Source organism: Cavia porcellus, unplaced genomic scaffold, assembly GCF_034190915.1.
Source record: "Cavia porcellus strain 051 isolate PalLab524CR breed Dunkin Hartley unplaced genomic scaffold, mCavPor4.1 scaffold_4, whole genome shotgun sequence".
Classification (NCBI taxonomy): Eukaryota; Metazoa; Chordata; class Mammalia; order Rodentia; family Caviidae; genus Cavia; species Cavia porcellus.
Window position 1 is genome coordinate 105557477 of NW_026947487.1, and position 12219 is coordinate 105569695.

The window sequence follows — 12219 nt, forward strand, 5'->3', positions numbered from 1 at the left end:
CCGAGGCAGGAGGGTTGCCATAAGTTCAAGGCCAGCCTAGGCTACATAGTATGTTCAAGCTCATTTGAACTACATAGCTAGACTCTGTCTCGGAAAAAAAAGAAAGAAAGAAAAGTGTTTAGGCCGGTTGTTAGACAAATGACCCCTCTAAGACACTCATAAGCCTGCATGATTTGGAGTCTGCTTGGTTGGTTCTATCAGAGCAGGAGCCCATCCCCTGGGGTTCAAGTTCCTGTTCATTAGCTGTATAATTCTGAATAAGCCATTGTCCTCTGCCTCAATGTCCTTATCTGTAAAATGAGAATAATAATAGTATTGTAGAGGTATTTGATTGCTAAAGCTAATGTTATAAAATGCTTAGTGTAGTACTGGGCATGTTATAATTGTTGTATATAATTGTTTCAATAATAACATATATTATGTAATTGTTTCTACCCGTACTGCTTTTAGCACCTTGCTTGGCAGAATAATGGCCTCGCAGAACTGTCCCAATCCCTGCAGTCTGTGTGTATGTGATTTAAGATAATAGATGGAATTAAGATTGCTAATCAGAAGGCCTTGAAACAGGGAGACTATGCAGAATTACCCAGTGGTCTCAGTGTAACCCCAAGCATCCTTCAGTGTGGTAGGAGGAGACAGAACAGTGAGTATCAGAGTGATGTGCCAGGCTCACCCAGCCATCACTAGCTTTGAAGATGGAAGGTGCCACTGGCCTCTGGAAGCTGCCAACGAAGCGGGTTCCCTTCTAGAGCCTCCTGGAGATAAAGCATCCCTGCCAGCACCTTGATTTTAGCTCAGTAATAAATTTGTGTTCTAAGACACCAAGTTTGTGGTGATTTACTCTAGTAGCAAATAGAAAACTGTTACAACTCTCTTGTCATTGTTTCCAAACTTTCTGCCTCTTCTAGACCTTGATCTCTGTTCCCATCATCTCAGTGCCTGCCAGCTCTCGGCAGAAGTGAGCCAGAGTTAGCCGGAGGCTGAAGGCTGGCCGCTCTTCGGGTTTGCCTCAGCTGTTCCAGACCAAGCAGCAAGCCCATAACTTCTTTGCCACCCTGAGACCAGCAGTCACAGTTTTGGTGATTAGGGGTTCCTTTCAAGAGAAACCCCGGAGAATGGGAGGCATATTCCAAAGGCAGAAGTCAGGATTTATTTATGGTTTATGAGAAGGTGGAAGAGTCAGGCTTCCCTGACAGTCATAGTCTCTAGCCAGAATTGCCACTTCGGTGACACATAAGGTAGAGGGGATAATGAAAATCAAGAGGTGTTGCGTGTATTTTGAGCTTTTTTTCCCAAAAGCCCCAGTTAAGCACACAAATGTGTGATTATATTAGTCTGCCCCAGCTGCCGTAACAAAATACCAGCCCGGCTTCTATAACAGCAGGTTATTTCTTGCAAGCAGTTCTCATGCTGAGCAAGCCTGCCTCTGGGCCTGGAGGAAGTCGCTGTGTTAGGTGCGCTCATGTGACTGCTTTTTTTGGCAGGGGAACAGGGAATACTGGCTCTGGTATTTCTTCTCTAAGGGCACTAATCTTACAAGATCAGAGGCCCTACTCTTATGATCTCACTTAATCTTAGTTAATTAAGAGGCATCTCTCCCAGTGCAATTACATCGGGCTTAGAGCTGCAGTGTATGAATGTGGGGGTGAGGAGCAGTTCAGTCCACAACAGTGATCCTACAGATCCCTGGGACTGTGTGTCTGCTCCATCTGGGGTGGTGGGGGCAGAGGGGCATAGAGAAGCTTCTCTGTTCAGCCATCATATGCCTTCATCACACTTCTCATAGAGACTGGGGATAACACTACCCCATTTCACAGGTGAGAAGACAGAGGCCTCTTGAGAGTGTCATCTTCCCAACTTTCACAGCTGGAATCTGGATAGAAAACCTAGGCTCATTCATCTCAAGCCTTCCTCACCAACTTGAATGATTTTCCAGCCAACAAAAGAAGCATACATGTAGTAAAAGAAATTTCGTATTTGGACATAGCTTTGGTGGTCCAGAACTCAAATGCTCAGGTGACAGAGCCTGTGCTACATACGGTGTTTCCAGGAGGTGTTGACAGGGTGTTTGATTGTGATGACAGGCTTCTTGGCCACTAAAAATGCAGAGATGGATGCTTGACTCCACTGTGCTAGGGTTGTGTTGTGGCCAATATCTGATGACAAATGTAAGCTGCTTGCACACAAGACCTGGAGAGCTTTCCCTCCACCACCTCAGCCCAGTGACCACAAAAGGCTAAGATATTTGGGGTAAGATTTTAGTGGCCAGTACAGTTTTTATAGCTTCTGGATTTTAAAGGGCATGGTCATTGATCAGTCCTGATGAGAAAGTTGATAAAACCCTGGGTTGGCCTCTCTTGGGGATTCAGATGTGGGTGCTTACTCTGCTGAGGGCACTCTGCTGGGCACTGTGCAGGCAGGCCCCCTGTCTGTCCCACTGCTGACTGGGAAGATGGCACCTTTTATGAGTAAGTCTCTAGCCTGAGCATTGAGTGTTTCTTTAGCCATACCAGTAAATGTAAGTACCCTTTGAGAAGCCCAGAGTTTGGGCCTCAGAGCTCCTGAACCACGCCTCCGGGCCTGCTGGGACTTGGGGCAGGGGGTCTCCAGCGCTCTGGGATCAAACAAGGTTGAATGTCCCATGCATCCAAGCTCTTTGGAATTTGCGAACTCTGTAAGGGAAAACACTATGGTTGTGAGGCAATTTTTGGAGTTTGGGTCAGAATTCCACTCGGTAGAACCTTTAGCAAGTTGCTTGATCCAGCGGTCAGAGGCTGATCCTCTCACAGACTGTTTGGTTTGGCTTGGATTTTAGAGTACTTTAAATTGAGAAAATTCACAGTGCGATTCAGGTTTCTGGCTTCCCTTAAGGAATTGGGAGCTATGGTTGTGAGATCAGCTTTCCTACTCAGCAGACTGGGGGGCACCAGCCCTCCTTGTTGTTGGCCAGTTCTTCAGAGCCTGCTGTGGCTCCCTTGGCTTCATTCGAATCTCCTGCCTGGCTCCTGGGAGCATTTGAGTTTGTGAACTTTTGTTTAACCTCTGTTTGCTTCAGTCTCCTCATCTAAAAGAAAAAAAAAAGGACAGGGTGAAAACATGCTGAATGGAAGAATCCATTAATATATGATTCCACTACAAGACATCCAGACAGGGCAGATCTTCAGAGACAGCGGACTAGTGGTTGCCGGGCTGCAGGGAAGCTTTTGGGGAAGTGGGCAATGACAGGAAGTACAGAATTTTTCTAGAAGGTGGTTAAAATGTCCTTAAATTGATTGTGTGAACTTTGTGAAGTTCTAAAACCCAACTGACCTGTAAACTTTAGAAGAGTGAATTTATGGGTTATTAATTATAGCTCAGCTTTTAAAGGTAAGAATGTCCACAGAGCATTGTCACAGTGTGAGGAGAGCACTAAGTGTTCACTATTATTGTCACCCAAGATCAAAACAGGCCTCCTGCTCTGTCTCTGACTCTTGTACCACTGCTGGTCAGGTCCCATGCATGCATGGTGTGTGTTTTGTCCGTTAAGTCTTAGACCTTTTCAGCAGACCGCTAGTCTGCTCTCACTTCTATTCTGCTATTTGGAGATATAGGAGTGAGTAGAAACCGAATTATTGCAGGACTCATCAAAGCAGATGGAGGAGACGTGTACCTATATTCTCTTTGGGAGATTGCTGCCTGGCATTGCCATCTGAGTGCATATGTCACATAGGTATGTCACATGGAGTGCTGACGCAGATCATTGGACTTGCCAGAAAAACCAAGGCAGCTCTAAGTCCATGCTGAAGGTTTCACAACTCAGGAATAAATGTCAGCTCTGGCTTTGTCTTTCTGTCCTCCCAGGAGCCAGGAGGAGAGCAGCAGGAGTCCAGGCAACGTTTATCCTTGGTGGTGTGTGGATCCATTTCTCCCTGATGCTGACTTTGCCCTGGTACTGTTACTTGAGCATGTGTGATGCAGGCTTTTGATGTGGCTAACTTAATTCTCTCAAAACCATGCAAATCCTTGTGATCATGAATCCTGCCTTATGGCTGAAGATGTGTCCTCTGAATACATGGGAATCTGAGTGTGGTGGCTGAAACCTCTGCCGCTCAGCATGGAAATAGACACTTGAGCATCACCAAATGAAATGGGACTGGAGATCAATAAAATAAAGAGTATAAAGTATCTGGCAGGCGCTAGTGCAGATATCTGGGAGAGAAGTGGTAAGATTTTAGACACAGGGATCAGGAGAACCAAGAGTAGTGATCTCTTTTGTCGTGATCTCTGAGAGCCCCGTTTCACAACTGATCAGAGGGATTGCAGAATGATTGATTTTTAGACCTGTCATCTGCAAGTTATGTGAACTTGTGTATGTTTCTCTGAGCCTTTGTTTCCCCCTAATCCTAGGATGACTAGAATAGTGCCTAAGCAAGAGGCTTATTTTAAGATATAAGTTAGATATGCCTGTAAAGCATCCTGCACACTGCCTGGCATCGAGCAAGGGCTTAGCCACGGCTGCTCGTTCCCTGCCTTCACAGTGAATGCCAGCTCTAGAGATTCGTTTCACAACCTGTCAATTATGCACCTCACGTGCACTCCCTGTGTATACTGAGGAATGCTTTATGGAAACCTCTAAACACTGGACAGCAGGGGGAAATTAGGGAAAAAGCAAACTGTCACCCAAGGCTTTGGTTCTGCACAAGGGAATTGCTGTTGTAACTGGGTGTGTTCAATTAGCAGCTACAGTGGTTTTAGGAGGTGTCAGGGAGAAACTGATAGAATCGAAAGGACATAGACTTTGTAGGTGTCAGGGGTTCAGACTCTCTGTGGCCCTGGGAAGGGGACTTGGTCTCTCTAGACTGTTTCTGATCTAAAAGATGAAGTTAATGACAGCTGCACAAAGAGGTGGAGGAATAACCGACTCCTGAAATCTGTAGTGCTTAGAAAGTGGTCAGCTCATGTAGCCTGTGACTGTCACTGAGCTCTTATGGAGGCCAAGACATCCAGTGTAGGACCGTGGCTGTGTAGTTCAGAGTGTGACCCCTGGTTTTCTCTTTGTTGGCGGCAGTCCAAACCTGTCCGTGTGCCTCTCAAGGAGGGGCAGACAGGGAGGTGGTCTTGTGACTTGCAGGTGGTGTTAGCAGCTTGGTGCCAGCCTGCACTGAAGCTCATGGCTTCTGGGGAACCCACTTTTCTGCCATTCTGCCACACCTCTGACCAGTTAGACACTGCTGGAGGACACCTCACCAGTACAAGCACATCTCGTTGAAAAAAGTGCTTCAGCCTCTTTATGGGGAAGGCAGGCACAGGAGGTTTGCCTCTGTTGAAGAGAACAGTAAAGCCTGAGCCTTTGTGTCAGTGAAGGGCCCTGGGGATTCATGATCATGAGAGTTTCTAGGCCAGATATTTAACTTCAAACTGCATTCAGCCTTAGACCCCCCACCTCTGGCTCCTAAGCTGTGGATGAAAGGAGAGAGAATGCAGTCTTTTGAAGAGAGACTAAGCCTGGAACTGGGGGTGCCAGAGGTTGAACTTCACGTACTCTGCTTCCCTTGTAGTTGCTTTTCTGTTCTCTGCACTTCCTTTATGAACTAGCGAGGGCACGCTGCACTGGCTCGGAGCATCCTGCAGGAGTTAGAGCACACCTCTGCCCCTCTGAGGGTCACTTCAGGTCACATCATAGCATGTGCAGCCTTCCCCAGCCACCAGCCGCAGCTGTGGTGAGCCAGGCTCTGCTCTGTTTGCGTTTTGGAATCCCAAGAATGGTGCCCTTTGCCCCTACTAATTTGAACAATCAGGCTAGGGGCTGAGTCCTAGCCACATTCCATGCCAATTAGGCCAGCAGGCGAGGTTTAGATTGCAGACCCTCCTCATGCCACCAGTGTTTGCCCTGTAGCTTGTGCCACCTGTCAGCTCTGCCAGCCTCCAGATTCAATCCACTGGCAGATATTACTGATCCCCACCTATCATGCACACAGCACTAGACCAGGAGAGGCTGTCTCCCAGAAGTATGGCATTGTCCTTAAGGGCCCCATCAAGGAATTGTGGAGGCAGAAATAATTTAACTGGGGACAAGGAACAGCACCTTGGTCCGCACAGAATGAGGGATCACTGAGTGCTTCTGGGTTTGGAGATGTGCTCACTTCATGGGACAGTTGAGACAAGCAGGGAGCAGCCCTTGCTGGGCTTTGTAGGCCGAGAGAAGCGAGGGCTTCCAGAAGGTGCCAACAAGAAGTGCGGACAGAGTATGGTGAGCAGGGGCTCCTGAGAAGGCAGCTCCTGGGGACCTGGGCAGGCAGACTGGAGAGGTCTCCTGGCCCTGGTTTTACTGCCCAGCATTTCAGCTGAGAAGGAGGGGCTTGATTAATGAAATGATTCTTCCTGCTTGTGGCTCAAGGAGTGATCCCAGGCTGGGCCTAGTGCCATCTGGGTTGGTGATATTGGTGAGAACTTGTTCGTGTCATTTCCCCTCCAGAGGAACTATTGTTTGTCTCCCTGACACTTGCTTTCCTGGAGATAAAGAATGTTCTGCCCTTAATGTAAGGCTCTGCAGGACCTGGGCTGTCATCAGTGTAGTGGCCTGGGGGCTAGAATCAAGCCCTGCTAGGATTTGGGTGCCCCCCAGCTTCCCATGTTCTCTTTTCTAGACTCCACATACTTGTCACTCTGCCATCAGGACCACATGCCTTCCTCTGTCCCAGGAAGGCATGTGGTCTTCCAGTGCTGTTTAGGTTCATGTCACCCCCACCCAAGATCACACCTTCAAAAATGTATTGTGTCTCCTGCTAATGCCTTGTGTAGCTCCTCACTGCCACCCAGCATGAGATGCCAGTTGCTTGCCCAATCATTCAGGGTCTCCTCTACCATTGGCCTTGGCTCCTACCAAACCACACGCTGGCCCTCCTGCCTCAGCCTTTGCAGGGTTACCCCCGAACACACTGAAACACCTACTCATCCTTCAGAACCCTTTCCAGTGCTCACCCTCATGAGGCCACACTGCATTCCCTCCCAGCAGCTGCTGGCTGTGCTGTCTTCTCCTGGCCCGCCCTCACCTAGCACTCTTCTCACCACACGGACTCCCCTATTTCACTTGAGAGTCCAAGACCCAGGAGCACATCCAGTAGGTAGCTGTCAGTGTTGCCTCGGAGGATGTGCTTCCCAGTTGCATAGTGAATGTTTGCAACCTGAAACTGGAAGCAGGAGAGGAGCTGGTGCCAGGGATGCTAGTGCCACATGGAAGCTAGCTGTCCTTGGGCATCCTGGCCAAGCCTATAGGATGTCCCTGCTTTCTCTCTGGGTAGTGCTGTGACTGGTACCCGCAGAAGCAGGGCTTGGCTTCCTAGGAAGGCTACCTGGGCAGGAGTGGAGAGACATAGCTGTTCACAGTGGGCTACTGTTTTTCCCCATATCCCAGATTCTTCCAGAACAAGGACATTCTAGATCCTTGTAGAATTTAGGAAACTGAGTGTTTTTCATCAAAAGCATTTAAAATTCAAGTTTAAAAAAAAAAGCCATTCACAGTTCTCTAACCAGATTCACAAACGTGTTAGGCAGTGTGAAGTCCCAAATTCATTCTTTTAGAATTTAAAGAAAAGTTCACTCATGCATTGGCCGGAATCGAACCCGGGCCTCCCGCGTGGCAGGCGAGAATTCTACCACTGAACCACCAATGCTCTCCATGTTGGGAGGTGTGTGCACCTCCCTTTATCCCCATTCCTAGGCCTCCTCAGATACATGCAGTGTCAGGTTACTAGTCTGTGATGCTGCCACATCAGCACAGCAGCAAGAGCAGGAAGCAGAGCTCCAGAGCCTGAGGGAGCAGAAGGGAGTGTGTGCCTGTGTGTAAGAGGTTGATTTGCCCTCAGGCCTCAAGACAAAAATTGTAGCTCAAATCTTCCTTTAGCAAAGTGCTGAAACATGGTGTGACTCGTCCTCTTAAGTTTGGGTCCTCCCATCTCATTCCCTTTCTTTGGAGCTGTGCCACTATTCTCAGGTTTCACATGAGCGTCTTGCTGGCCACAGGCCAGGACTCATGGAAGTGAAGCAGGAGTTCCCTTCCAGGTGCAGAGGAGAAGGCCAAACTCCCACAGCTTCTCTGGAAAGCCCAGTGGCAGGAAAGCGTGGTCTCAGATTTGCCGTCTCTCCTTGGTTGAGGAGACCAGCTCCTCCCATAGGATCTCTCTGAGGGGATTGATCAGGAAAAGATGAAAAGCACCATTGCATTGGCCGGGAATCGAACCCGGGCCTCCCGCGTGGCAGGCGAGAATTCTACCACTGAACCACCAATGCTCCAGCTGTTTTCTGCACCATCTGCAGGGCTCTCCTCACAGAGCTGTCCCTGTAACTACCCAGACAGGATCACTGTTTCACCTGGCTGATCTGTCCAATTCGGGAAGCAAATAATTTTATGTACATCCATTCTTGCCTTCTGCTGCTGCTGTAGGAGCTGGGCCCTGTAAATGGCATTCAACTTCCAGCTGGACGCACTTGAGTCATAGACACTCTCAGCCCCTGAGATCAGAGCAAGCGGCACCTTGTAGCACCTGTACAGCACCTTCCTGCAGTACCACCCTACTCCAACATCACCAGCTCAGAGCAGCCCTGTTTTGTCCTCTCCTGTGTGAACCATGCCTGGCATGTCACAGGCCCATACATGTGCTGGACTGAGTCCTTAAACCATTGTCCACTCTGTATCTGAATAATCTCTTCGGGAGTGGTCACTGTCTCACAAGACAGCATGCATGTTTTTTGAACGGCACTATTTATTAGACATATCTAACATTTGGGGGACTAAGGATATAGCTTGGTGGTAGAGGATTTGTCTAACATGCATAAGACCCTGGGTTCAGTCCCCAGCACCACAAAAAAAGAAAGTTCCTAACATGAAGATGGAACCACACAGGGACCTTTTGGACATGACCATCCTTAAAATTCTTTATTGTAATTGGAGCTCGCATTTATGCAGCAGATGAGCAGTGTACCTGCCGTGACTGGATACAGAGGGTAAGAGAGAACAGGCGGTTGCTTTGAAAAGTCCCTGATCTCGAGGTGCCCCTGCCTCTCCCACTTCACAAACACCCCTGGCTGCCCGCCCCTCACTTACTGTACTGGAGATTGAATATAGGGCTTTTGCCTGAGCTACACCCCCAATCCTTTTTTATTTTGAGACAGAGTTTCACTAAGTTGCAAGTTGCTGGGCTCTAAATTGCAGATCTCCTTCCTCAGCCTCCCAGAATGCTGAGATTACAAGTATGCACCCCCACACCTGTCACAAGCCTCCCTAGGCTTCTAAGGACTTCTTTCCTATATTTCTCAAAATCCATCAGAGGCTTCCCTGTTATGATGGGAAATCCATTTCTCCTAATTGGACATGGCAGACTTCCCCCAGGCAGCCCATTCTGTCTCTTTCCCAGCGTTCTTCTGTCCTCCGGGCCCCAGACAGGGCTGGCTTGCCTTTGCTCACACCTCTGAGAGCTACTCAAGTTCCGCTTCTGAGGACTTCCCTGCCCACCCCAGCTGTAGCTCCCCTACCAGCGATCTGGTGAAGCGCTTCTCGCTGCAGATTGACCTTGGTGCCCAGGAGGCTGTGAGAGCTCTCTGGCTTTGCGGGAGCTTCCCTCCCTCGGCCCCTCCACACTGCCCTGGGAGGCTCTCACCGCGATGCACACGCCCACCTGCACGTCCTCCCCGCAGGGTGTTGCTAACTTAGAGGCCACATCCACCCTTCCTCCCCGCTCATACTCCGGTGCTACCAGTGCGCTTCTGTTTCCTTCTAGAAATGATCTCCCTGCTCTTTCCGTGGCCCTAACTGTGTTTCCAGTTCTCTTTACCATGATAGCTGCGATGCACAGAGCAGTTTCTTCCTTGGCCTCAGTTTCCTGTTGCCACACCAGCTCCCTGCCCAGCCCTCCACGCTGCTGCCAGTGGTATCTAAGGAGAGCACAGGTCGAGCTTGCCTCTCCGTTGCTGGAGAACTGCCAGCGGACCATCTTGTCTTGACAGTCTGGTCTGTGTCCTTCCATGCACCAGGCTCCTTGTACTTCCCTGAACATGCCACATCTTTTCAGCGCTCTGCACAGGCCAGCACTTCCCTGAGCTTGAGCTCCCCTGTGCTGGAGTGTGGATGCTGTGTGTCCTCCCACAGATTCACGTGTGGGAAATACGACGTTGGCAAATGGGCCCACCTCTTACAGGCCTTAGGTCATCGGGGGTCACTGGGGGTTTCAGGTCATTCTTCTGTGCTCCCTTGGGAGCTTTTCCAGAGGGTTATTATTTAAGCTGAGCCTGTCCCTGTTCGGAGAGGTCACTGCTTCCTCCTGTACATGTTCCTACCCTCACCACAGCCGTGAGGTGACACAGCCAAAAGAGGCCCTCATCAGAACTAAGTCAGTGCAGGTGCAGTGCCCTTGAGCCTCTGAAACTATGAGCTAAATAAACTTTTTTCTTCATAAGTAGCCTACAGATATTTCATGATGGCAACAACAGCTGACTAGAGGGTGCAGAGCCAGAGGATGCCCCGGATTCAGGAATGTAAACTTGAGCAAGCATCCACCAGATAGTTGATTGACTGATAGATGACACGTTGTAAGTTTGGTCCCCAGTGAGCGGCTGCTTTGTATCCTCTCAGAATCCTGGGAGAGGGGTAGTACCACTGTTTTTATTCTGTTATACACAGAAGGAAACTGAGACCAGAGTAGAGAAGCAGCTACAACCCAACCAACAGCAGAACTGAGAGGACCTGCCCCGGGAAGCTGACTCCCTGATTCCTCTTTCTAAACAAGTCATAGGCCCTCCTAGTTCCAGCTCCCTCCTCCCCGCTCCGGAGCGCACGTCACCTGGCTGCACCCACCCCAAAGCCCCCTGTCTCCTCTCTCTCCAGGCTGGTGCGGGAGTTCGTGGCCCAGAACAACACCGTGCAAATCAAGCATGTGATCCAGACCCTGTCTCAAGAGTTCGCCCTGTCCCAGCACCCCCACAGCCGGAAGGGGGGCCTCATCGGCCTGGCCGCCTGCTCCATTGCACTGGGCAAGGTGGGCCTTCTGAGGGGCAGACACGCCGGTGCCGACCTTCGCTCTGACCAAGCCCTGCAGATCCCGCCCTCCCGAGGCCCAGCAGAGCATTGCAGACCTGTATTTTATCATCAGTCTTTCCACACTTCAGACCAAGGCTTTGCGGCCTTGCAGCTGTGTCCCCTCTCCTGCCTCGGAAGGCTGACTTGGGAAGGGTCTTTGAGCCCACCCTGCCTTCAGAGGTCCAGGCTTCTCCAGGGGCGGCCGGGATGTCACTGGCCCTGCAGGCTGGGAGGCCAGGTTAGCCCGTTGCTGACCTGCCTTCTCCTGCCCTGTCGCAGGACTCGGGGCTTTACCTGAAGGAGCTGATCGAGCCGGTGCTGACATGCTTCAATGACGCGGACAGCAGGCTGCGCTACTACGCCTGCGAGGCCCTCTACAACATCGTCAAGGTGGCCCGCGGCGCCGTGCTGCCCCACTTCAACGTTCTCTTCGACGGGCTGAGTAAGGTGACTGTCCTGGCTGAGCTGAGCTCGGCCACCCACCTCGCTTGACCTCCTGGGACCTTGTGTGCTCAGGGCCCTCTGCCCACATTAACAGATAAGCACGTGGCTTACCACGTGTGGAATACGTGTTGTTTAATGAATCAGATCATTTTTAAGATGAGCTTGTATTAATACGTTTTCATTCCTCCATTAATTCTCTTTTATTGCACTTTACAAAAATATCAGTCTGCCACACATTGAAAGGGAAAAACCAAGAATCCGAGCAGTGCTAACTTCCTGACAGGTGGTGTCCACTGTGCAGCTGCATTTCCCCTGTGAGGAGGAGGGCAGGGATGCTTCTGGCTTCCTAGTGCTCTAGAAAAAGTGGCACCTGTAACGGCTTTGGAGTCCTGCCCGTCTCGCAGCCTGGTGGGCTGCCCTGTCGAGCAGCACAGAGAAGCCTGTGGCCCACTGGTATCAGCCTCACGGCTGCCCTGCACGCTCCCCCCAGGGCTGAGGGGCACCCGGCATCCTAAGGTGGAAAGGCCAAGGGGCGCGGCCACCTGAATTGGTCAGAGCGGCATGCAGAAGTGCTCCCAGGCCCGCTTAACAGGGCGGGAGCCCCACCGACCCGCTTCCCAAGCCCGGTTCGTTTCTCTCCCCGCTTCCCTTCCTGTCTCAGCTTCCCTCACTAAGAGGAGCCCCTTGGTGTTCTGAGCCGCACCGTGGTCTTGCCTGAGTTTACA

At 50.5% G+C, this 12219-nt stretch overlaps 1 protein-coding gene and 2 non-coding genes across 5 annotated transcripts in view; 1 reads left to right on the forward strand and 2 right to left on the reverse strand.

Annotated features, from left to right (window-relative positions):
- Vac14 (VAC14 component of PIKFYVE complex) overlaps positions 1 to 12219 on the forward strand; it is a 102031-nt gene that overhangs the window by 3679 nt on the left and 86133 nt on the right. For all 3 annotated transcript variants that reach the window (XM_063247638.1, XM_063247636.1, XM_063247637.1), the window contains exons 2-3: positions 10859 to 11009; positions 11330 to 11497. In XM_063247638.1, the coding sequence (XP_063103708.1) occupies positions 10859 to 11009; positions 11330 to 11497 (319 nt within the window). The remainder of the gene's footprint in view (positions 1 to 10858; positions 11010 to 11329; positions 11498 to 12219) is intronic.
- Trnag-gcc (transfer RNA glycine (anticodon GCC)) lies at positions 7583 to 7652 on the reverse strand. The gene has a single exon. It is a non-coding gene; the product is annotated as a tRNA-Gly (tRNA).
- Positions 8198 to 8268, reverse strand: Trnag-gcc (transfer RNA glycine (anticodon GCC)). Its single transcript has one exon. It is a non-coding gene; the product is annotated as a tRNA-Gly (tRNA).